The 26,817-nt window shown below is 36.5% G+C and overlaps 1 protein-coding gene across 1 annotated transcript in view; it reads left to right on the top strand.

Moving 5' to 3' along the window:
- The window catches only part of SLC17A1 (solute carrier family 17 member 1), a 47,618-nt gene that overhangs the window by 18,477 nt on the left and 2,324 nt on the right, over nucleotides 1-26,817 (top strand). The window contains exons 8-11 of the mRNA XM_014345234.4: nucleotides 359-491; nucleotides 584-731; nucleotides 11,138-11,228; nucleotides 13,210-13,346. Of these exons, the coding sequence (XP_014200720.2) occupies nucleotides 359-491; nucleotides 584-731; nucleotides 11,138-11,228; nucleotides 13,210-13,344 (507 nt within the window). The 3' untranslated portion in view covers nucleotides 13,345-13,346. The remainder of the gene's footprint in view (nucleotides 1-358; nucleotides 492-583; nucleotides 732-11,137; nucleotides 11,229-13,209; nucleotides 13,347-26,817) is intronic.

Raw genomic sequence — 26,817 nt, 5'->3', positions numbered from 1 at the left:
GTCCAGTGTAAGCACCATACGCATGTCTGTAATTGTCATCTTTATCCTATCATTTTCCCCAGGGCCAGTATTTCCTATTCCCAATGTAGTCTTCCTCCTCTATTATCCAGTGCTTTTACGTTTCATGATACTGAAATTGGAAGATTTGACAGATTATGACAAATATTACTGACCTCAAAGCTATTTTTCTCTTTCTTTTGGGTAATGTGGTCCCAGCAGTATTTCTGTTGTTGTATGTTGATGGTTTCCTATATGAAAGTACACATTTTAGATAATAAATTTTAGCATAGGTATTACTCTGTGTGTCAGTACTGCTTTACCCATCAAACTCACTCCAAGAATAATGTTTCCTCTTCAGAATGGGTTCTTGTCTTCCCTTCCCTATTTGTTTGCCTGGATCTGTGGTAACCTAGCAGGTCAGTTATCAGACTTCTTCCTGACCAGGAATATTCTCAGCGTAATTGCTGTCCGGAAACTCTTCACAGCAGCAGGTAAGCAACAGCCAGAACATTTAAGCACCAGGGAGATACTTCTCCCCTATCTTTAGGATGCACCTGACTATGTTGTCTGAATCACTCCCCAGGATTTCTCCTTCCTGCAATCTTTGGTGTCTGCCTGCCTTACCTGAGTTCCAGCTTCTACAGCATTGTCATTTTCCTAATACTTGCTGGTGCAACAGGCAGCTTTTGCTTGGGTGGAGTGTTTATAAATGGCTTGGATATTGCTCCCAGGTAGGATTTGTTTATGCGCTTTTTTTTTAACCTTTAACAAATAAATATTGTATATATTTATTGTGTACAACATGATGATTTAAAATATGGATACTTTGTGGAATGGCTAAAATCGAGCAAAGTAACATAAGCATTACCTCACACACTTAGCATTTTTGTGTGTGTGGGAACACAAAATTTACTCTTAGGAATTTTCAAGAATATAATACATTGTTTTATACTATAGTCACTGTGTTATACAATAGATATCTTAAGCTTATTCCTCATATATAAATAAAATTTGGTAACTTTTGGCTAACATCTCACTCCCAGTGCCTAGTAATCACTATTCTACTCTAATTCTAAGTCCAATTTTGTAAGACTCCACATGTAAGTGAGATCATGCAGTGTTTGTCTTTCTGTGTCTGACTTATTTCACTTAATGTCCTCCAGGTTCATTCAAGTTGTCACAAATGACTTGATTTCCTTCATTTTTAGGCTCAATAGTATCCCATTGTGTATATATACCACATGTTTGTTATGCCATTCATCTGCTGATGGACACTTAGGTTGATCCTATGTCTTGGCTATTGTGAATAATGCTGCAATGAACATGGTAGTGCAGATATCTCTTTTGACATTCTCACTTCATTTCCTTTGGATAGACACCCAGGAGTGGAATTGCTGGATCATATAGTGGTTATACTTTTAATTTTTTGAGGAACATCCATACTGTTTTCCGTAACAGCTGTACTAATTTACATTCCCACCAATGGTATGCAGAAGTTCCCCTTTTTTCCACATCCCCATCAACACTTACCTTTTGTATTTTTGATAACAGACACTCTAACAGGTGTAGGGGGATATCTCATTGTGGTTTTAATTTGAATTTCCCTGATGATTAGTGGTGTTGGGCATTGTTTTCATATACCTGTTGATAGTATATCTTTTTTTGAGAAATGTCTATTCAGGTCCTTTGCCCATTTTTTAATTGGGTTGTTTTCTTGTTATTGAGTTTGAGTTCCTTGTATTCTTTGGATATTAACCACTTATTATATGTATAGTCTACAGATATTTTCTCCTATTCTTCAGGTTGTCTCTTCAGTCTGTTGATTGTTTCTTTTCCTGTGCAGAAGCTGTTTAGTTTGATATAATCCCATTTGTCTGTCTTTGCTTTCATTGCGTGTGCTTTTGTGATCCTAACCAAAAAAATCATTGCCCAGGTCAAAGTCATAGAGCTTGTCCCCTGTTTTCTTCTAGTAGTTTTACAGTTTCAGGTCTTATGTTTAAGTCTTTAATCCATTTTGAGTTGATTTTTATATATGGCACGCGATGAGTCTAATTCCATTCTTCTGCATGTGGATACCCAGTTGTTCCAACAGCATTTATTGAAGACACCATCCTTCCCTCATGTTGTGTTCTTGGCACCTCTGTCAAAAATCAATTCACCCTAAATGTTGGATTTATTTCTGGACTCTCTATTCTGCTCCATTGGTCTATGTATCTATCTTCATTCTAGTATCATGTTATTTTTATTATTAAAACTTTGAAGTATATTTTGAAGTCAGATAGTGTGCTGCCTCCAGTTTTGTTATTTTGGTTTAAGATTACTTTGGTTATTTGGGACCTTTTGTACTTCCATAGAAATTGTAAGATTGTTTTTCTATTTCTGCGAAACATGTCATGGGAATTTTGATAAGGATTGCATTGAATCTTTAGATTGCTTTGGATCGTACAGACATTTTAACAACATTAATTCTTCCTATCCATAAGCACAGGATATCTTTACATTTGTTTGTGTCTTCTTCAATATCTTCCACCAACATTTTAGTTTTCATTGTGGTCTTTCACCTATTCAGTTAAATTTATTTTAAGAATTTTTTTCTTGTAACTATTATATATGGGATTGTTTCATTGATTTTGTGTGTGTGTGTGGATAGTTCACTGTAACTAGGGAGAGTTTTTAAAAATCTTTTTCTTTCTTAAATCCAAGCTCTCAAAAGCGTTGCAAAAATTGCTTGCTTTTGTATAAATTTAAGGCATGCAAATACAGTTTTGTTAAGTGGATATATTATGTAGTAGTGAAGTTTGGGTTTTTAGGGTAACCATTACCTGAATAATGTACATCATACCTATTAAGTAATTTTTTAACCCTCACCCTCCTCCCACTCTTCCAAGTCTCTAATGTCTGTTATTCTACACTCTGTCCATGTGTATACATTATTTAGTTCTTACTTTATAACTGAGAACTTGCAGTATTTGGTTTTCTGTTTCTGAGTTGTTTCACTTAAGACAAGGGCCTTTATTTCCATCCATGTTGCTGAAAAAGACATGATTTCATTCTTTTTTGTGGCAGAGTAGTATTCCATTGTGCATATGAACCTCATTTTCCTCATCCAATCATCTGTTGATGGACACTTAGGCTGATGTCTTTGCTACTGTGAATAGTGATGCAATAAACACATGAGTGCAGATATCTTTTTGATACAATAATATCTTTTCCTTTGAGTAGACACCCAGTAACAGAATTGCAGGATCTAATGGTAGTTCTATTTGTAGTTCTTTGAGAAATCTCCATACTGTTTTCCATAGAGGTTGTACTAATTTACATTTCCACTAACAGTGTATAAGCATTGCTTTTTCTGTGCAACCTCATCAACATCTGTTGTTTTTTGACTTTAATAATAATCATTCTGACTGGTACAAGATGTTATCTCATCGTGGTTTTAATTTGCACTACTCTGAGGATTAGTGATGTTGAAAGTTTTTTCATATGCTTATTGTCCATTTGTATGTCTTCTTTTGAAAATGTCTATTTATGTCTTTTTTCCACTTTTTTAATGTGGTTATCTATATTTTGTTGTTGTTAAGTTGGAGTTCCTTGTTAACTCTGATTTTTTTTAAAAAAAAATTCTTCTTTTTTCAACAGCTTTTGGAATACAAGTGGTTTTTAGTTACATGGATGAATTGACAGTGGTGATGTCTAAGATTTTAGTGCATCCATCAGGGGAATAGTGTACATTGTACCCAATATGTGGTTTTTTTTTATCCCTTGCCCGTCCTCCCATTTTCTCCCCTCTCAGTCTCCATAGTTCATTATATCACTCTGTATGCCTTTGTATACCCATAGCTTAGCTCCCACTTATAAGTGAAAAACATATGGCATTTGGTGGCAAACATATGAAAAAATGCTCCACATCACTAATAATCAGGGAAACGCATATCATAAGCACAATGTGATACCACCTTACTCCTGCAAGAATGGCCATAATTAAAAAACAAAATAATAATAGATGTTGGCATGGGTGTGGTGAAAAGGGAACACCTTTACACTGCTGGTGGGAATGTAAACGAGTACAACCACTATGGAAGACATTGTGGAGATTCCTTAAAGAACTAGAAGTAGAATACCATTTGACCCAGCAATCCCACTACTGGGTATCTACCCAGAGGAAAAGAAGTCATTATATGAAAAAGACACTTGCACATGCATGTTTATAGCAGCACAATTCGCAATTGCAAAAATATGGAACCAGCCTAAATGCCCATCAAACAGTAAGTAGATAAAGAAAATGTGGTGATATATATATTATGGAATACTACTCAGCCATAAAAAGAAACAAAATAATGCCATTCACAGTAACCTGGATGAAGTTGGAGACCACTATTCTAAGCAAAGTAACTTGTAACTCAGGAATGGAAAATCGAACATTCTATGTTCTCACTTATAACTGGGAAGCTAAACAATGAGGACATAGGTATAAAAATAACATAATGGACTCTACGGACTCAGGGAAAAGGGTGGGAGGGGAGTGAGGGTTAAAATACTACACATTGGGTGCAATGTGCACTGCTCAGATGATGGGTGCACCAAAATCTCAAATATCCTCACTAAAGAATGTATCCCTGTAACCAAATACCACCTGTTCCCCCAAAATTATTGAAATAATAATTTTAAAAAGCATACGGCATTTGGTTTTCCATTCCTGAGTTACTTCACTTAGAATAATGGTCTCCTGCTTCATCCAAGTTACTGCAAAAGACGTTATTTCATTCTTTTTAATGGCTGAGTGGTATTCAATTGTGTATATATACCACATTTTCTTTATACACGCATCAGTTGATGGGCACTGAGGTTGGTTCCATATCTTTGCAACTGTGAATTGTGCTGCAGTAAATATACATGTGCAGGTGTTTTGTCTGTTTGTTTTTACAATGATTTATTTTCCTTTGGGTAGATACCCAGTAGTGGAATTTCTGGATCGAATGGTAGATCTACTTTCAATTCTTTTGGAAATCTCCATACTGTTTTCCATAGAAGTTGTAGTAATTTACATTCCCATCAGCAGTGTATTAAGCAATCTCTTTTTACCACATCCACATCAATGTCTATTGTTTTTAAACTTTTTAATAATGGCCATTCTTCCAGGAGTAAGGTAGTATCTCACTATGGTTTTAATTTGCATTTCACTGATGATTAGTAATATTGAGCATTTTTTCTTATGTTTATTGGCCATTTGTATATTTTCTTTTTTGATAAATGTCTATTCATGCCAATTGCCCACTTTTTGATGAGATTATGTTTTTCCTGCTGATTTGTTTGAGTTCCTTGTAGATTGTGGATATTAGTTCTTTGTCAATGCATAGTTTGCAATTCTTTTCACCCATTCTGTGGGTTATCTGTTTACTCTGATAATTATTTCTTTTGCTGTACAGGATCTTTTTAGTTTAATTAGGTCCCATTAATTTATTTTTGTTTCTTTTGCATTTGTTTTTGGGGTCTTAATCATGAATTCTTTGCCTAGGCCAATGTCCAGAAGAGTTTTTCCTAGGTTTTGACTTCCTCTTTTCCAGTTTGAATGCTCTTTATTTCCTTATTTTGCCTAATTGCTCTGGCTAGGAATTCCAGTAAAATGTTAACCAGAAGTGGTGAAAGTGGGCATCCTTGTCTTGTTCCAGTTGTCAGGAGGAATGCTTTCAACTTTTCCCTATTTCGTATGATGTTGGTTGTGTTTGCTATATGTGACTTTTATTATTTTGAGGTAAGTCCCTTCTATGCTTAATTTGTTAAGGATATTTATTACAAAGGATGCTGGATTTTATCAAATGCATTTTCTGTATCTGTTGAAATGATCGTATGGGTTTTATTTTTAACTCTTTATGTTATATATCACATTTATTGACTTGCATATGTTAAACCATGCTTGCATCCCTAGGATGATACCCACTTAATCATGGTGTATTATTCTATCTATTTGATGCACTGCTGGATTTGGTTAGCTAGAATTTTGTGGAGGATTTTTCATCTATGTTCATCAGGGATATTGATCTATACTTCTCTTTTTCTGTTATAGCCTTTTCTGATTTTGGTATCAGGGTGATACTGGCTTCATAGAATGAGTTAAGGAGGATTCCCTCTTCCTCAATCTTTTGGAATAGTTTCAGTAGGATTGGCACCAATTCTTTGATTGTCTGGTAGAATTTAGCTGTGAATCTGTCTGGCCCTGGGCTTTGTTGTTGTTGTTGTTGGCAATTTTTTAAAATTACTGATTTAATCTCACTGCTTGTTATTACTCTGTTCAGGGTTTCTATTTTTTCCTAATTTAATCTAGAAGGGTTGTATGTTTCCAGGAATTTGTCCATTTCCTCTAGCTTTTCTAGTTTATGTGCATAGAGGTGTTCATAGTAGTCTCTAATGGTCTTTTGTATTTCTGTGGTATTAGTTACAATGTCTCCAATTTCATTTCTAATTGTGTTTTATTTGAATCTTCTCTCCTCTTTTTTTGGTTAATCTAGCTAATCATCTAATTTATCTCTTCAAAGAGCCAGGCTTTTGTTTCATTGATCTTTTGTACTGTGATTCTTTCAATTTCATCTAGTTCTACTCTGATCTTTGTTATTTCCTTTCTTCTTCTAGTTTTGGGTTTAGTTTGTTCTTTTTTTCCTCTACTTCCTTGAGGTGTGACATTAGGTTGTCAATTTGTGATCTTTCAGACTTTTTGATATAGACACTTAGTACTATAAACTTTCCTCTTAGCATTGCTTTTGCTGTATCCCAGATGTTTTGGTAACTTGTGTCACTATTTATTTCAATCTTGATTTCATTGTTAACCCAAAACCCATTCTGGAGCAGATTAATTTCCATGTATTTGGATAGTTTTCATGGTTCCTTTTGTAGTTTATTTCTAGTTTTATTCCATTGTGGTCTGAGAAGATACTTGATATAATTTTTAAATATAAGATACTTGATCAATTTTAAAAAATTTGTTGAGACTTTTTTGTGGCCTATCATATGGTGTATCTTGGATAATGTTTCATGTGCTGATAAGAGGACCGTATATTCTGCAGTTCTTGGGTAGAATGTTCTGTAAATATGTTATATCCATTTGTTCTAAAGTGTAGTTTAAATTTATTGTTTCTTTGTTGACTTTCTGTCTGGATGATCTGTCTACTGCTGTCAGTGGAGTGTTGAAGCCTTCCACTGTTATTGTGTTGCTGTCTATCTCATTTCTTAGGTCTAGTAGTAAATATGTAAATAAATCTTGGAGCTCCAATGTTAGGTCCACATAAATTTAGTATTGTAATATCTTCTTGTTTGATTGATGTTTTAATCATAATATAATGACCTCCTTTGTCTTTTTTTACTGTTGTGGCTTTCAACTCTGTTTTATGATATAAGAATAGCTACTCCTGCTCACTTTTGGTTTCCATTTGTGTGTAAGATATTTTTCTACCCTTTTACCTTGAGTTTATATGAATCCTTATGAGTTAGGTGGGTCTCTTTAAGACAGCAAATATTTGTTTTGTGATTTTTTAATTAATTCTGCCATTTTGTATCTTTTAAGTGGAGCATTTAGACCATTCACTTTCCATGTGAATATTGAGATGTCAGGTACTATTCCAGTCATCATGTTACCTACTTTGTTTTCTTCATTGTGTTATTGTTTTATAGGCCTTGTGGGGTTTATGCTGTAAAGAGATTCTATTCTGGTGCAGATCAGCTTTTGTTTCAGAATTTAGAACTCCTTTTAGCATTTCTTGTAGGGATAGTCTGCTAGAGACAAATTCCCTCATCATTTGTTTCTGAAAATGACTTTATTTCTCCTTCATTTATGAAACTTAAGTTTCACTGGATACAAAATTCTTGGCTGACAGTTGTTTTCTGTTTAAGGAAGCTTAGATAAGACCTCAATCCCTTCTGGCTTGTAAGGTTTCTGCTGAGAATTCTGGATAGTTAAGCTACATTGTTGTTCATAGTCACCAGGCCAAAAGTTCTGAAGAAATATCTATATAAGTCAGATATAATCATTAATTAATGATATGTTAATCATTAATGATATTAATCATTAACGATATATTCAGATGTATGCATCTGTCATATATGTATGTGAAAAGTATATCCTTATGATTAGAAGCACAGATTCTAGAGTTAGACAGTTGAATTTCAATATCAGCACAGCCATTTATATCAAACAAATTATTTACCTTCTCTGTGATGATTTTTTTCACACATAAAATGGATTAATAAGAGAATGTTTACTCATAGAGTTATTAAGATAATTGAATAAGTTAATGTAGGTCAAGTATATAGAATAGTACCTGGCATACTCTGGCAAGCACTGTGTAAGGGTTAGGTGCTCCATAATTATTGCTATTATGTCCATATTCATATATTATTAATTCTCATAACAACCTACCAGTTAATCATATTTACCTTACAACTAAAGAAACTGAGGTTCCGATACTTAATTTTGAGCTCAAAATCTCACCACTGGCCTGAAATTTTACCTAGGATTTTAATCCAGACCTGTTTGGCAAAAAACTTTTGCTCTTTTCAAGATGTTATTTTCAAGATATTATACCTCCTCTAGAGATATGATAAGTGTGACTAACAGAAGTAGCTCTGTCATTTTCAACTCTCAGGGAACACTGTTCACATTGTACCTTGTGGGGTTAGTACTCTCTGGAGAACATAAATCCAATATGAACAGAATTTTCTGAAGTTTTGTAGAGCAGTGGCCTTGGGGTAGACAGGCAAAATCAACCAAGAATAACTCACTTTCTTACAATTTTATAAAGAAGCTTGCCCACTAGATCTACACAAACTCAGTGCTAGAGAAATGAGGACATGTATTTATTTGATTTATTCAGTTCAAGACCTATCTTAAAAATGCCTGCAGGGCCGGGCGTGGTGGCTCACGCCTGTAATCCCAGCACTTTGGGAGGTTGAGGCAGGCGGATCATGAGGTCAGACCATCCTGGCTAACACAGTGAAACCCCGTCTCTACTAAAAATACAAAAAATTAGCTGGGCATGGTGGTGGGCGCCTGTAGTCCCAGCTACTCGGAAGGCTGAGGCAGGAGAATGGCGTGAACCTGGGAGGTGGAGCTTGCAGTGAGCCGAGATGGGGCCACTGCACTCCAGCCTGGGCGACAGAGCAAGACTGCGTCTCAAAAAAAAACAAAAAACAAAAAAAAAGAAGAAGATAGTCGTTAAAACGTCATAAATAAATAATAAATAATAGGATAAATACAAAGAAAATCACACCTAAACCTATCTAGTGAAACTGCTAAAATTGAATGGGAGGAGGTGACAGAAAGAGAAAGAGAGACTGAGAGAGAACAAAATCTTTAAAACAGCCACCTAGAAAAGACTCATTACTTCCAAAAAAGCAATAATAGAATTGACATCTGCCTTCTTAACAGAAACAATGAAAGCCAGAGCCAATCAATTGATATCTCTAAAATGCAAAAAGGAAAATTACTGTTAACCTAGAAGTCTATATCCAGCAAAAACTTTCCTTGAAGAACTAAGTTAAAATAACATTTCGAGGCAAACTGAGAGAATTCAGCAGTCATAGACCTCCAATGAAAGGATTACTAAATGAGAATTCTTCAGGCAGAAATGAAATAATTACAGATAAATAATCACAGAATAATAATTTCATATAAATAATCACAGAAATATAGGAACAAAAGAAGAGAAACGGAGAGGAAAAATATTAGGGCAAATCTAATATAATTGAATTTGTAAAATGAAAACAATAATACCCTATATGATATAGAATATATGTAAATTAAAATGCACTGATAATTTAATAATCATATTTCTACCAGTTGTACAGAAGATATGGTACCTATGGCCTACAATATTTTTAGGAACTCATGAAAATCTTTTCCAAATTGGAAGATAAAAAACAAACTCGTAGGTGGAAGAAAATGATTTAATGTATAATGTTAATGTATTTGCCTTTATGCCAGAGCAGTCATAAAATATAATTTTTAATATTTTTATGGGGGAAGAGGTTCATGAAAGCAAAAGTGGAAAGGGCTCACAAAAGTCATGAGTGGTCCCAATTCCCACCTAAACTCCAGGGGTTCTATTGCTGAAATGAAAAACAGAACAACAAATAGTGGGGACAATTAATAGTTTCCATTCCAAGCTCTACCTGTGGATGTTCATAACCATAAATGTACTTCTTCATCCATTACAACACACTCCCTAGATCGTCAAAAAGAGACAACTCTAATCCTACCCAGTGACTGCATATAGCTTAACATTCAAGGACTCTAGGTCTTGATGTGACTCCTCTATGAACAGGGACCCACAAATTAATAAACAAAACAGGCACCTCCTCCCATACTCAACATGTAAAGGCAGAGTAGGAATGGGAAAGACTAGGGAAATAAGAAGATCAGAAAAAAAAGAAACAAGAAACTCTGCCTCTCATAAAAGGGAGGACTTGAACACACTGAACTTTAATGATGAAATCTACAGGGCAGGAAAAACAGACTCCCAGCCCTGGACTGAACTCATTTCTTGATTAGACACTGATTCTGCTCTCCGAACAGCACCACCTTGCTCTTCATGGCTGATGGGTTTGACCCCTTTATCTATCGTTCGCTGCAGCTTCACTGCGTTTGTAGCTAATTTTCTGCTGGAATTGGTTTGAGCTTCCAGGATTGGCCAATTATAGTTGCTTGTAAACTAGGCTTCTGATTTCCTTGCCTGAGTATTGGAAGCAATTTTGGAGGTCAGTAGCTCTGGACCTATGGGAGTAAACCAGGTGAACAAAGCCCTTCAATTTTTTATTAACCCCAAACCAGTTCCCATTACCAAAACATATCACCTTCTGAATTTCTCAATGGAACTTACATATTTTCTAATTCTACTGGGTTTCACTCTAAATATATTCCCATTTTATTAATATCATCATATTCTTTACTGCTAATGCCAACCTTTCTGACTCTGTGGTGACACTAGAAAGTTGCCTATATTCATATACTTTTTCTAACATCTTAATGGAATTTGAGAAGTAGGAACTTGCAAAATGAGCATTTATCTCTCTTAAATTTCATTTGATTAGGTTTGCATTTCCTGCAGTATTTGTACTACTTTACATTTGTGTATTACTCTTTTATGCATAGATATTTTGGATTTATTAAAGCATGTTCAACTTTAACTGGAATGATAGGAGGACTAATTGCTTCCACTTTGACTGGATTGATCCTTAAGCAGGTAAGAAACATACAGATGTGTAGTTATTTTTCCAATATTAATTGTATAGAGAAAGATTACGCATATGAAAAATTGCAGAGAAGATGCCAGAAGGAGATGACTTATGAGTTTTTGCATCATATGAAAATAAATTTGGTCAAATCAGGCATCTCTCCAAATCTACAAATAATGCAATTTCTATCTCATTATTTGTCAATTAGATATGTTGAGAACTCTTTAGTAATTGCCCATTGGTACAGAAGTGGACTTCTGTTATTTTTGATAATGAATATGTGGATTGATCAACACAGGTATTTGACTGGCTGAGTGGTAATATAAGTAACAAGATACAGTTTTCTCAAAAAAAGAATGAAAAATCACAAGTAAATAAAGTTAAAGACTGACCTAAGTCTGACTATGAAGGCAGACTTCTGTTTTTGCACGTGTCATGGACAAAGTTACCTGAAATCTTCCTTTTAAGGACACTGAAAATGCCCTATCAAATTTTAACAGTTATTTTAAATGCATGCCTCATCTGCAAAAAAAGTAAAGCCAAAGAACATTTCAGAGATTAAAAATGAAAGAATAGCCTGATTCCAGAGAGGTAAATGACCATTGAAGACACTGGCTGCCTTGGGTCTTTGCCTATCCTGGGTAATCTATGTCTTCAGTTATAATGAACAAGCAGAAGATAAGAGATAACATCCTAAAGCCACTCAAATAAGAAGAGTCAGAATGGAAATGCTGGCATAAATCTGTACTCACAAAGGACTACACCTTCATACCACTAGCACCATGTGGATCACATATAAACTTTATTTGTAGGAACACTTACAACCAAAGGAATGGTAGTGTGTAGATAATTCCTCCAAATGCTCCTTATCCCAAAGTTGGGACAGGGAGAGATGGTCTGCATCCACCATGGCCACATTTCCCATAAAGAGGAGTCTTCCACCACCACAATCTCTGTATTTATGGTTTCAGAAAAGAAGAAAACATCACTAGAACCACAGAAGCTCCCTGGTCAGAGAAATGGCCTCATTAGAAATGGGAAGCACCAGGTGGCCATGGTCTGTTTCCTCCCTCTGAGCATAGTGCCTTTATTCTTCCATTGAGTTCACTCAGGTGTGCAGAGCTGACTTCCAAAAGTTGTTAGCGGAGCTAATTTCTCTGCAAACAACCAAGATGTGGAAGGAAATGTGGCTCCAGAACTGTCCAAAATTGTCTCTGCCTATAAGTTAACTTAGACAGTTCTCATCTGCCCCTTCCTCAGCTTTGAAAGGAGAGAAAAACTGAATACTCTTCTGAGCATTTGAAATTTGAGTAAATCAAATATTTGGTGACCAGAAGTCAAGCCTGGGAAGTCAATTATTGCAGCTGCAATAACTTTTCTGGTTCTCCTCTGATAGCTATTTCAACTCGAGCATACATCTGAAGAACAATGTTTAATGAGTAATACAGTTAACTTTTATAAACCAGCAGAAGAAAACTCATTCTCTTCAAAACGAATCCAAAACTTAAAAAAAAAAAAAAAGGATTGCTATGGAAAATATGAAATAATATGGGAGTAATAAATCTTAACAAAATAATAGTTACAATAGATGAAAGTATGTTAAATTTGCCAATTAAAATATGAAGACACTCTTTATCTATATAAGCTTACAGGATACAATAATATGTCAGCTACATAAGATACCTTGAAAAGATGCAGAAAACTTCAAAATAATAGATCAGATTTAAAAAATCAGTTAATTATGAACTATAAGAAACTAGTAAACTTAATATCTGATGAAAATAGAATTTTAAACAACATGTATATAGTAGAAAGATAAAAGTGATTATTTTATAAAGTAAAATGATGACGTTTTCGGCTATGTATAAGTGTGTTTTTCCATATTTGTTACGTGACTTGAGTCTACATTTTTAATATTACATTTTAAACATTACAAAACAAAAAAACAAGAGCAATAATTTACAATTACTTTGAATTTTAATTCCTTAGGATCCGGAATCCGCCTGGTTTAAAACCTTCATCCTGATGGCAGCCATTAATGTGACTGGCCTAATTTTCTACCTTATAGTTGCTAAAGCAGAAATTCAGGACTGGGCTAAAGAAAAACAACACACACGTCTCTGAAGGTGAGAAGTGATCAGATTAAGGACAATTTTTGAAACTGGGAATGCAGGAGACAGAGGAGATAAGGATGACTCCTCAGATGAGGAGGAATAAGGGGTGCAGGTTTGGAGAAGAGGAGACCATGTTAAGCCTGAGAATATTAGACATCCTGAAATGGCTGTGGGACTCTGTGGGGATGCTAAGGCTGGAGATATAAATTTGGGAGGCTGGGCCTCTTTAACATCAAAAGATGAGGATGAAAAAGAGAAGTTTGCAAAAAAGACTGGGAAGGGCCTTCAACGAAGTAGGAAGAACAGTTGTAAAATGGAGACTCGAAGTGAAAAAGGTTGGGAGCAAGGACCTTTGAAAAGTGCTATAATATCAAGACATTACATTATATAAGGTCTAAGAATTTACAATGGTTTAGGCAAGAGAAACTTTAAAGGTAACCCTGACTAAAATGATTTTCAAATGAATGATGGAGACAAAGAGTTCTTTAAGGTGTGTTCAAGGTATAATACTGTGCTTTGCTTATGTAAACTCTATCAGTGGTAAATGAATTGGAGGAGAAATGTCTCTTTGTAGAATAATTTTGGCTAATACATAAATAAGAATTGAAAGATGCAGAATGTCCTTATTTTGCAACCCTCAATAAATTAAGAGATCCAGGTGTTGAATATCAATGATCATTAGTGTCACAAAAAGAGAGGCATGAAGACATTGTATACCTTCTGATGAAACAACACACCACCACTAATATCTTGCTAAGAAAATCAAACTGAATCTCATCAAACCTTGGATACAGCTACCGCTTTGGAAGAAGTACAGAAAACAGAGAATATGTTTGACAAAATCCAAGTGTATCATTAGCAAATCTAAACTGTAGGAGATTTTATAGGTCAAAAGGCTCAGGGTCTTTAATAAGTAAATTACTTATAAAGAAAAATAGAGAGGACGAGGCGGGTGGATCATGAGGTCAGGAGTTCAAGACCAGCCTGGCCAAGATGGTGAAACCCCGGCTCTACTAAACATACAAAAATTAGCCAGGCGCGGTGGTGGGCACCTGTAATCCCAGTTATTTAGGAGGCTGAGGCAGGAGAATCTCTTGAACTCAGGAGGCAGAGGTTGCATTGAGCCGAGATCACTGCACTTTAGCCTGGGTGACAGAGCAAGACTCTGTCTCAAAAAAAAAAAAAAACTGGGGTAGAAATGGATGCTCTAGATTAGAAAGAACTTAAAGGACATAACAGATTTTTAAATATTGGCAAAATGAAACACTATAAAGGTATACATGTGGGTGATAAGTCTATAAAGAAATACAGAAAAATAGATTATTATTATAAATGTCAAAGAAGTTGTTACTTTTAGGGGCAGGGAGTGACCATTTGAAGAACTTTGGGAATCCTGGCAATATTCTATTTTTCATGTCCAGGCTAGTGATTACAAACATTTATCCTATAATAATTCATTGAGCCAAATATTTGTGCAATTTTCTGTGTCTCTGTGTTTTATTTTATAGTATGAAAAGAGAAATCAAGAGAGAGAGAATACAGGCTGAGGAAACTGAGACAGCCAGGATAGGCATTCCTATAAAGCAAATTAGAGAAATGGTGTGGTAGCTGTAAAGGGATGTGAAACCAAGGAGGGTTGTGTTTGTTTGTTTTTTGTTTGTTTCAGAAGATACATGCAATAGCATATAAGGTGATGGTATAATTCAATAATGAGGTTCCACAATGTAGGAGATAAGGCACAATGACAGAATTAAAAAGTACTTGACTCATCTGGAAGGGATGAAATTCAAGCACCACAGCCAGGGTTGGCCTTAGGTAGAAACCTAGAGCTTATCCACAGTGGCAGAGAGAAGGCAGTGTTGTATATGTGATGGGTTAGTATATAGGTTGGCATCTCATCTGTGCAATAAGCAATGAGGTTCTCAGTTAAGAGAGAGGGGCTGAGAGACAAGGAAATGAAGAAAATACATATTGGTAAAGAAGGTAAAATTATCATTATGAGCAGATGATATGGTTGTCTACTTAGAAAATCCAAGTGGGTTGACTGGAAAACTATACAAACAATAATGAATTCAGTAAGTTTCCTGGAAAATTTATTAATAAATAAATTTGTCACCTTAAACAAAAATAGCCAGTTAACAAATTTATTGGAAGAAATGATCCAAATGAAGTTTGAAGAAAATTTTTTTTAAAAAATAGGATCTCACTCTGTTGCCCAGGCTGGAGTACAGTGGCACAATCATAACTTACTGCAGTCTCAATCCCCTGGGCTCAAGTAATCCTCGTGCCTCAGCCTCCTGGGTAGCTGGGACTATAGGCATGCAACACTACACCCAGCTAAAGGAGGAAAATTGATAGCGTCACTCAAAAATGCAATTGAGTCGGTATTAAATTGATCTAGTATTGCAAGTACTAAAAATTCCCATAATGGTGTACTCACAAAAATTTGCCAAGATGCAAGCATAACTCAAGATTGTTGATTTAGAAATGGCAAAAATCTGGATATGGAATTAAGCATGTTTGTCAATACAGCCTTAGTTAATACATTTTGTTTAAGTGAATGGACTATAACCAGCAGTTTAAAAATGCAAAAGCTTATCTGAATATTTTAATGTAGAAATATCTGAGATTGTCCTTATAAATAAGCATATAACAGCACTAGAAAATATCCCATAGACATTAGCGAAGGTTTATCCTCTATTTCCAAGGCACAGAGTGGGGCACAGCTATGAGAACAATCACTTTACTTTATTCAGATTCCATAAATCTTATTTGTTTTGTATATATTTGACCTGTTAAATATTGAAAGTTATACCAAAGTTTTCCATTATTATTTCTATACATTTTTCTTTTTATGTCTGCTTTGGCAGTTACTATTGAATACTATATTCTGATGTTACAATTTCAAAAAGACTTTGACAAGTATATCTTAATTTGAAATTTACTTTTGACTTTATAAACTTATGAATCCTTCCCATTCCATAATTTTTACTTTTAATTTACTTTCTGATATTGATATGACAGCCTTAAATTGTGGGTGTGGGTGTGTGCTTATTTTAGATTCCCTGGAATACTTTTGCATTGCCTTTAAATTCCACCTTACTGAGTCATTTTATTTAATGTTTTTCTTGCAGAGGGCATATAGCTGGGTTCAATTATTTCACCCACTTTGAGAGCCGTCTCCTTTATATAGATGACTTCAATCCAACTGCAGTTATTGTCATTAAAAATATACTTCATTTTCCAGCATCTTATTTTCTATTCCCTTAAAAAAAATCCTCCTTATCTTTTTGGTCCTTCTCCTCCTCCTGCCTCCTTGCCTGACTCTAGCAATTCAGATTTGTAGAATATTTTAAATTTTGATTGTGCTTATGCTCTCTAACTCTTCTTTGAAAATGTGTTCATTTTTTCTATTTACATGCTATATTCTTTTTCTGCTTTTTTTCTCCTTCCAAAATATCAAACACATTCAATGTTTCTAATTATTTTTCTTTAGTTCAGGCTAATTCTACGTAAGCCTGTAATTCCCCAAAGATGATGTGGGTAGAATTTCCTCCATTCTCCTTTGTTTACCTGGTTGCCCTTGGCATCTTTCCATCAGGCTGGCAGTGGAGGTTTTAAATTCTCATTTTAGATATTAGGCTAAGTGGCAGAGGGGCTCTGGGAACACCAGTATGGATAGTGCCATAGTGCAGGAGGTATTCTGGGCCTTGCTGTTTGTGTTGCTGTGCTGATGGTTGTTTCTTCAACAACCTGTGTCCTCAGGGCTGTCAGCCATTCAGCAGCACACAGGCATTTTATTCGTGGAATCAGCAGTATTTTACCTGTCACTCTCAAACTGACACACAGCTGCAAAGCGGGTTACCTTACAACTTTGCCTTGTAATTTTAGAAGTTAGAAGAAAATAAGAAAAGGAGAATCATGGCCTTGCATTTCTCCTGTAGCCTAGAAGCCATTGCCAATATGCCTGGCACACCAGGATTGCAAAAGTCCATTGGTTCCCAGATGCCCTGCCTCCTACCCAGCCTCACCCAGGAAGAAGTTGCTTCGCAGCCCTGGAACTGCTGTTTCCACCTCTCTTCCCTCCGAATGTACCGGGTTCATGAGTTTAGTAGACAGCTGTGAGTTGATGTCCAATGTCACCCTTTATTTTGGCCCTCAGTGTTTTGAATTTATTATAGTAAATAGTCCTCGTTGATTTGGGTATGAGGTAGTTCTCTAGGTTTTGTAATGTTCTATTTTTGCTTCTTTAAATTTATTTCAGCGGATCCTAGGGACAATAGCTGAATAAGGGGCATGCATTGTGCTTGTGGTAGTTCCTTTACAGTGGGGCTTCTCAATCTCTTGTGTAATGAACCACAACTCAGAATATAATGCAGAGGATTCTAAAGGAGACTGATTATGTTGAAATAGTTATCAAGATACTAAAAGGTATGTTTATGATAACATGATTTTTATTAATGCTTTAGTCTGAATAAAAGTTCTCTGAAGAGAAATTTATAGGAAAGAGGCTATCCTAGTGAACAGTTTGTGAACTAAGGAGAGGCAGATTTAAGGTGCAGTCTAAAGAGCAAAAGGAGAGTTCACCGTTTATAGAGAAAGTTCCCTCCCAGGTTCCCACTCAGGTCCACTTATGCAAATGCATGATTCAGATTTGCTTAGTTCTGAGAGGTTGACACTTGCTGAATTTCGATTGGTCAACTCAGGCTGCAGTCTATTTGTTGGTTCAGGCACATAAACAGGAACAAGCAGCTATGAACTTCCCAAAGTTAAGAAGGTGTGTGGGTTTTATGGAAACTCAAAGTGCGTGTGTGACCTCCAGTCGCAAATGACTGCTTGGCTCTATTTTGATTTTAAGCCCAGTTAGCCAATCAGCATCCAACTTGAAGGATTTGTTCTTTCATAGTTCACAATTGTAATGTCATAGGAAAATACCTGTGATTTTTATTGATATCTAAGTCCTCAGTACTACCACTGCTATGATGTATTACCTACATTCATAATGGAAGGAAATGTTAAATTTTAGTCAGATGTTAAGGAATAAAGATGTAATTTTTTTCTATGTAAATTCACAGACCCTGGATTAAGAATCCCTGCTATCTAATATTCATTCAGACAGTAAATAAACATATTTAAGCACTTTTGTAGGTGCTGGGATAGAGCAGTGAGCAACATCATCAGGACTTCAGTGCCTAAAAGAGCTTCACATTTTGATAGGGGGAAACAAATAGCTGTATTTAAACAGGATAATTCCAGGCACTGATATACTAAAAAGAACATGAAATAGGGTAACACGATGGAGCATGTTCAAGAGGGCTGTTTTTGCTGGAGGTCAGTGAGTATTCCGAGGATAAAAAATAATGTGCCTCTCTTTCTCATCACTGAAGTCTCAACACAAATGTCACCTACTGGGCAAAATTTGTTCTCACTTGCACCCAGCTCTCACTGTTCTATCCCAGCACCTATAAAAGTGCTTAAATGTATTTCTTTACTGTCTGAATGAATATCAGAAAGCAGGGATTCTTAATCTAGGGTCTGTGAATTTACATACTCTGGGAAAGAGTATTCCAAGCATAAAAAATAACCAAGGAAAGTAATTTGGGATGGGAGTGAGCTCAGTATTCCTAAGAGGGAGAATGAAGGGCAGGGTGGTTCAATCTCATAAGTAAAGAGAGATAAACTGTGTAAGTGGTTAAGGTTAAGTGATTAATGTAGTGCTTCCAGGTCATGGCAAAAGCTTGGTTTGCATCCAATTCTGTCTATAATCAAATCCATTGGATACTTTCGAGAAGAGTGACTTTCCTGATCAATGATTTATAAAGATCATTTTTGCCACCTTCTAGAGGAAGGACTTTAGGAAAACAAGAGTAGAGGCAGGGAGACCAGGACAGATGCTGTTTCAGAGGTTCAAGTGAGAGATGTTGGCAGTGCAGACTAGGATGTAGGCGGGGGAGAGGGTGAGAAGCAGCCAGATTCAGATGAGTTCTGGAGGTACAGCAGGCCAGACAAGGCAGGGAGATTGTGAACTATGCAGAAAGAGAAGAAACAAGGATAGGACCTAGATTTTGGCTTTAGCAACTAAAGAGTGTCTATTACGAGATTGGAAGGCTTGACAAGGAGGAGGATGGGGTAGGATTTTGTCCACATTAAATTGAAACGTTTCAGAGATCAAAAGGAAGGCTCTGGTTTTATAGCAAAGGTTCCTGCTCAGGTCCTCATTCAGTTCCTTTATGCAAATGAAGGATGTTGGGTCAGCATGATCCTGATGGGGATCTTTTGCAGACAGTTGTTAAAACAGGCTAGAACAATTTTAAAGGGAGTCAAATGTATAGCCCAAATATGTGGAAGACTTGTAGACTGGTCTCGAACTCCTAACCTCAAGTGATTCGCCTGCCTTGGCCTACCAAAGTGCTGGGATTACAGGCGTGAGCCACCGTGTGAGGCCCCACCTAGGTTTTTAATCAGGTTCATTTATGTAAATAAAAAATGGAAACACGTTTAGTTGTGATTGGTGAGTGTAGTTGATTTCTCATTGGCTGGCAAAAATGAGTTCTGGTTGGTCAATACAGCTGAACCCTGATTGATTGACTGAGGCTGCTGAGCTCTGATTGGTTGGTTCAGGTGAATGCTGGAAGTCCCAAATATAAAAGGATGCAGATTTTCAGGGAACTGAGAGTATGTGTGTGACTCCTACCTGGTCAGAAAATTGCTTCTTGGCTCTATTTTAAACTTAGGCCCAGTTAGCCACCTGGGATCCATCTTGAAGAATTGGCTTGAAGGATTCACATTTGTTCACTATGTAAATAGATTTTTAACAGTAGATTTAGGTGAATGTGTTTGGGTCTGTAAAGAGAAATGGACTCTACAGCTCTATTCCTTGAAGGCAGAGACAGAGAATGAAGCCACGTAAGTAGTAGGAAATGTTCCCGCCACCTTTGCACCTGCAAATGGACTCGGTCACTTCACAGGCCTATTTCTCCTTCAGACATCGTCACAGCCACATGGGCAATGGGCAGGAAAGAATTTCAGGACTGTGATAGTATTTTAACCTCCTGTAGGCCTTTAAAATTTTCTGTGTTGACCACTTAAAGCATTCAGCAGCTTTGGAGTCATCCAGAAGGTGTGAGCTCACGCAGAGCCAAAAAGGAGAGAAAGAAGAGTGTTTCCTTCTAGACAATTCATAGTCTTTTGTTCATCTGTAGACGTTTATTGCATGGCTTAAGTGAAGATTTGGGTTTATTTTCCTAGTGTTTGAATTTTACCACCATTGTTTTTTAAAAAATAATTTGCGTTTTCCTCTCTGACTTAAAATACCAACTTTTAGTAAAAGGAATCTCTGTATATTTATGTCTATTTCTGGGCTTAATATTTAGTTTTAGTTTAATATCTATTACTAGACCTATTATACAATATATTCAGTGGTCTAAATTTTAATGTTTGTAAATATCAGGCAGGTCAAAAAAACATCATTTTCACTTTTGAAAATATTATTTTCTAGTATCAGCTGTTTATTCTTCCAGGAAAGTTTATAATCAGTGGACCTTATTTAAAAAGACCTGTAGCAGTGTTTTTAGAGTTGCACTGAATTGCAATAAATCCAATGGGGAGAAATTGGTAGTTATAACAGTACTCAATGTCAATATTCAATATCAATAGTACTCAATAATACTGGTATAAGAACATGATAAGACTTCCATTGCTGAACTTGGCTTCAGGTTTTCCTCAGTCAAGTATTAGTTTGCTTCCTGCATTTCCTATGAATTTCTTACAAAACTTAATGTTGTTATCTTATATTTTCTGAATTTGATTTTTATTCATTGTATTTTCAGGAATATTGGAAAGATATCATTTGAATATATTTAATTTTTTAACTGAAAAAACTATTGCTAAGCTATCTTGTTAGTTTCGTTTTGAATAATAGATTCTTGTGTTTTCGGGTAGATGATCCTCATCATTTGCAAATAATAATGGGCTAATATTGGGATTCCTTTATTCTTTATGGCTTTAATTGCACAGCCTCTAGGCATATTCTTAAACAATAAATTGGCTGTTAATTTAAAATAGGCATTTAATTATGTCAATGAATTATCTTTTTGTTCTTTTTTAGATTGAAAATCAAAAACCAAGAATAGAAATTGAGTTTTGTTAAATGTGTTTGTAGCTTCTATTCAGATGATTGCATATTTTTCTTTGTTGTGATTTATTAATAAAATATACTTTTAATATTAAAATCAGACGTCCATTCCTGATATTAAAACTTTTTAGATCAAAGAAAGTTAATATTACAAGGAACTTGGGATTAGTTTGAAGGGGCAATGGAGCATCATATTTAGTTCTGAACTTCTTAGTATCAAAAATAAAATAGAAAATGCAATTAAAAAATAAAATAGAAGCTCTTTGTCTAATAAAAATATATCAACAACATTGCTTTGAGGGAAGAAAAACTTTCCTGGGACTGAATTCTTCGAGTGAATAATGTTGTGGACAGAACATAAATAGGGGTAAGAGCTTCTCCACCGTCTTCCAGACCCATGGATCTGGGCTTCATTAATCTATTGGGGTATTAAATCAGATGTTTACCAAATACCGGGATGGAGTATTGTTAACATTATAACCATTGAGTTGAACAAAGATGACTTAAGGGATGTAATCAAAATGCAATTCTATTTTTTATCTCCTACCTTCCCTATTTGTTTAACTTGAAAAAAATCTCAAGGTACAGGAAAATTTTTAAGAGTAGTACAAAGAGCTTTTTTTCCTTAACCATTTGAGGGTAAGTTGCTAGCATGATGCCCTCACCATCATCTCCACACCACTCACACACTTTAGGGTATCCTACAAACAAGGACATTTTTCTACTTAACCACAAAACAACCGTCAACATCAGGTAACTAATGATGATACATTTCTACCATGTAATTCTGGGACCTCATTCACATTTCATCAGTTGTATCAGTGATATTCTTTTCGGCCAAAAGATTCACTTCAGAATTTCATGTTGCATTTAGTTGCCATGTCTCTTTAGTTTCTTTAACTCTAGAATTGTTCTTAGTCTTTCCTTGATTTTGATGACATGATTAGAGAGTGCAGGCTAGTTATTTTGTAGAAGTTCCCCAGTGTGGGTTTCTTTGATGTTTTCACATGATTAAATTCAGGTTAGGGATACCACAAAGATGTCCCTGTGTTCTTCTCAGGTCATTATACCAGAGTCATATGATGCTGATATGTACCATTTCTGGCTCTTCATTTGATTAAGGTGGGGCCTATCAGGTTTTGCCTCTGCAAAGTTACTCCTTCTCCCATTGAAATCAACAGGTAGTTTGTTAATTTGGAACTATGTAAATATTTACATACTTTGGAACTATGTAAATATTTACATACTTTGGAACTATGTAAATATTTCATCCTACATCAGACTTTCAATTTATTCACTTATTTATTTTAGTAAAGCTCATAATTTTGTTTTATTTAGTGATTTATAATATATTACTATTTTTGTTTACTTTGATGCTCAATTTATCTCAATTTTGGCCAGTTGGAGGTTCTTCATCATTCTTTGAGCACTTTCTTACTTTGTGGCACAAAACAAAATTCCAGAGTCATCTTGAGTTTTTCCCTGACCAAGCCCTGAAATCAGCCCTCACTCTAGTAAGCTCTAGTTCCTCTTAATGTTTGGGAATTGTATTTAGAAACCAAGATCTCAGTGGTAGATGTGTTCATGGCTTCTGGGGCCTCTGCCCTCAGGTTTGCTAGGTAGACAAAGTTAGGGACTATATGTGTATACATACATATCTATCTACCTACCTACTACCTACCTACCTATCTTTCTATTGATATCCATGAATTTACACCAGTACTTCCATCCATTCCAGTCCAATACAAAGTTTCTTCAAGTTTTCTACTTTTCCATATTTTTAACTTTCTTTTCCAGCAGTGAGCTCCTATTAGGCTTAATGTTTGTATTTACTTTGTCAATCCCCTTGTGTGCCACCATCATCCCATTTCCAGACATCCTTCTCATTCTTTTCCCAGGCCTACACCCCTCACTCTGATGCCCCCTTGTGGATGCTCTCCTTTCCTGCCCATGCTCTGATTCCCTGACACAGGCCACACCTCCTGGACCAAGGCAACCTTCCTCATCTCTTGGACACGGACATCTTTGCTAAGTTGCACAACTTTGCCTAGAAGCTTTCCTCAACCCACTTCAGTGGGCGAGGCTGTCACCCAGCTCAGACACCCTCTGCACCTGGTCAGGCTTCAGCATCCTATGCCAGGCTGTCCTCCTGCATGAACACAATCCTCGCCCTGCACAGGCTCTAACACCTCTCACTGGGCCACTGTGGCTCCCCACACCGTGTCCTGCTGGAGCATCCCCAGGTTAGCCATTAAGCAAAATAAGCTTGTGTTTAGGGCACCAAGAAAAGAGGGCACCACAGAGCTTTCCCCCAGCTGTCATGCCCTTAAGTCTTTCACTGGTCATATGATGTTAGTAACATTTTTTGTAATTGTCTTTATTTGCTGTTTAGATTTAATCTAAAATTTTTTCAAATGTGCTCTTTGGCATGGTGAGTGACTAAAGTTTAAAAGTTTGATTTGAAGGTGATATCAGATATAACATTTCTTTCTGTCTCATGCTCTGAGGGTTTTTGCCTCCCTGAAAGCTGGCTGTGTCTGGCTAGCATTTAACTCGTCAGCTGATTTGTTTAAGGAACACTTAAGCTCTTTATTTTAAGAAATGGAAGGGCCAAGGGTGTTACAGAACCACCAGATTCATATTCCCACTACTCAGTAACAAACTAATGCATTCAGCACATAGGTTTTGCAGCAGAGAAAGAATTTAATGAATACAGGGTGACCAAGCAAGAAGACTGGGCGAATCCTCAGAGGGATCTCCATTTCCAGAGGAAACTCCTTTTCCCCCAAGGACTCTTGTGCTGGGATTTTTAAGGGAGTCTTGGAGGGCAAGGGCTAGAAAACTGAGGGTACTGAGTGGTCAGGGTAAGGGGGATGAAGCCATCAGGATGTATTCTTTGGTGAGCCAGCTCACTGTGGGGTCCTGTAGACCAACTGACACAGTAGTTTCACAGATAGGCAGGACCTGAAAGAATAACTCAAATAGAAAACTTAATGTTTCACAATGCTTAAGTTGTTATCTGCAGAGCAGCTAAGGGAAACTGTAATCTTTTGACAAGGTCTACGTGATTTTGAGGCAGTAGGCAACACACAATTATGAGAAAGCAGGAGAGAATAAGCTGACTTCATGACTAGTGCTGGATGTGCTGCAAGCTTGGTTATTTTCATTTCTCCCCCTCCCTTCTTCTCTGATTAATTTTGTAAAGTTTATAGGGATGGTTTCAAGGTGGCAACATGGTTGGTCTGCATTTAGGGCATCATTGTTCTTAATCTGGCCCTGCAGTGAGGCAGCCTACCTTGCTTATTATTTCCCTACCCTATCCCAATAACATTTTTTTTTTTTAAAGTAGAGATGGGGTTTAGCTATGTTTCCCAGGCTGGTCTTGACTCCTGGGCTCAAGTGATGCGTCCACCTTGGCCTCCTAAAGTGCTGGAATTTCAGATGTGAGCCACTGCACCTGGCCTCCAATAACTTTTGAACAAATTCAGAAAATTAACTGAGGATGCAAAGGGTTTACCTTTTCCCTTCAAACCTGCTCAGTGAAGAAAGAATTTTAAATCTAGGTTATCCCACCCCCACTATACCCCACACTCTTATTTATTTATTTATTTATTTATTTATTTATTTCCTTGTTAAGCCCTCTTAGGTAGTAAAAAGTACTGTGGTCACTTTAAATAGCAAGCACACATTCCCAGTTAGATAACTGAAAATATTTGTTTAAATATGGAATTTAGCTAGTCAAATGTCATACACATACAAGACTCCTTCCCTGTGTCTCCAGCTGGGACAAACCTGCAGGCGGACCTTCTCCTTCAGGGAGAGGGGTGTGAGCACTTTCTTCTGTCTGGCTTTTCTCCTCATCCGCTAGGATGCTGACCCCACCTCTGACCCCTCCTGAGGTGTAACCAGGAGAGAAAGGAGGGGAAGCAGGCATGGAAATTTCTGGCTTGTTTGGCCCCATTGTCAGTTGCCCACATGCTCCCTGGGCCAGTAGGTGTTGAAAGCAGACCCTTTTCTTCATGCATAAGAGACTGACAAGGCAGGAAATGCACTTGGTTTTTCCAGCTGCCCATCTCCTTGGCATCACAGATCCACTCCACACAAATCTCCCTTTGTGGATATCCCTTCTCCCTTCTAGGTGGTCCCTTGGGCCTGGCTATCAGTCCTCTGTGACCTGCATCTAATCCATGGGAAACACGCATGTAGCCTCTGGTCCAACAAAATGGAGAGGTCTTGTCCACTTCAAATGCAGTGGTCAGTGTCTTTCTGCCTTTTTCCTCGGGTGGAAAATCAGAGCCCCTCACTCCCAGATTCCTCAGGAAAGCCAACAGCTGACCCATGGGCCCACCCAAACACAGACTAGGCTCTAAGCAACCATTGATATAATTTGTCTATATCGATTTGCCTATTCTGTACATTTCATGTAAATGAAATTACATAATATGTCTGTGACTGACCTGTTTCACTTGACATGTTTTCAAAGTTCACTCATGTCGTAGCACGTAGCAATACTTCCTTCTTTTTTTGTGGCCCAGTAGTATTCGACTGTATGGCTATGCTACATTTTGTTTATACATTAATCCACTGAGGAGCATTTGAGTTGTTTACACCTTTTGGCTGTTGTGAATAGACCACTATGTGCATTTGTGTGTACAAGTTTTTATGTGAAGATATGTTTCAATTTTGTGGGGTATATACCTACAAGTGGAGTTGCTGGTCATGTGGTAATTCTAGGTTTAACGTTTTGAGGGACTGCCAAACTCTTCTCCACAGCATCAGACTATTTTACATTCTCACCAGCAATGTAGAAGAATTCCAATTCTCCATATCCTCATCAACACTTGTTATGTTTCTTTTTTTTTCAGTAGCCATCTCAGTGAATGTGAAGTGGCATCTCATTATGGTTTTGATTTGCTTTTCTCTAATAAGTAATTATGTTGAACATCTTCTCATGTGCTTATTGGCTATTCTTCTATTTTTTTACAGAAATATATATATTCGGTGTGTTTGCCCACATTTTAATTATTTGTCTTTTGATGTTGGGTTATAAGAGTGTATTGGATATTCTAAATGCTAGACTGATAAGAATCAGATATGTGATTTGCAAATTGTTTCTCCCATTTTATAGGTTGTCTTTTTTTACTTTCTTGTTAATGTCCTTTGATGCAAAGTTTGAAGCAAAGTTTTTGATTTTTATGAAGTCTGATTTATCTATTTTTTCTTTTATTGCTTGTGGCTTTGTTGTCATATAGAAGTAATCAATGCCAAGTCAAAGGTCATGAAGATGTACCCCTAAGTTTTCTTCTAAGAGTTGTATTGTTTTAGCTCTTACATTTAGGTCTTTGATTC

The sequence above is a fragment of the Pan paniscus genome, chromosome 5 (genome assembly GCF_029289425.2).
Source record: "Pan paniscus chromosome 5, NHGRI_mPanPan1-v2.0_pri, whole genome shotgun sequence".
NCBI lineage: Eukaryota > Metazoa > Chordata > Mammalia > Primates > Hominidae > Pan > Pan paniscus.
This window is presented reverse-complemented; position numbering and strand designations above follow the sequence as displayed.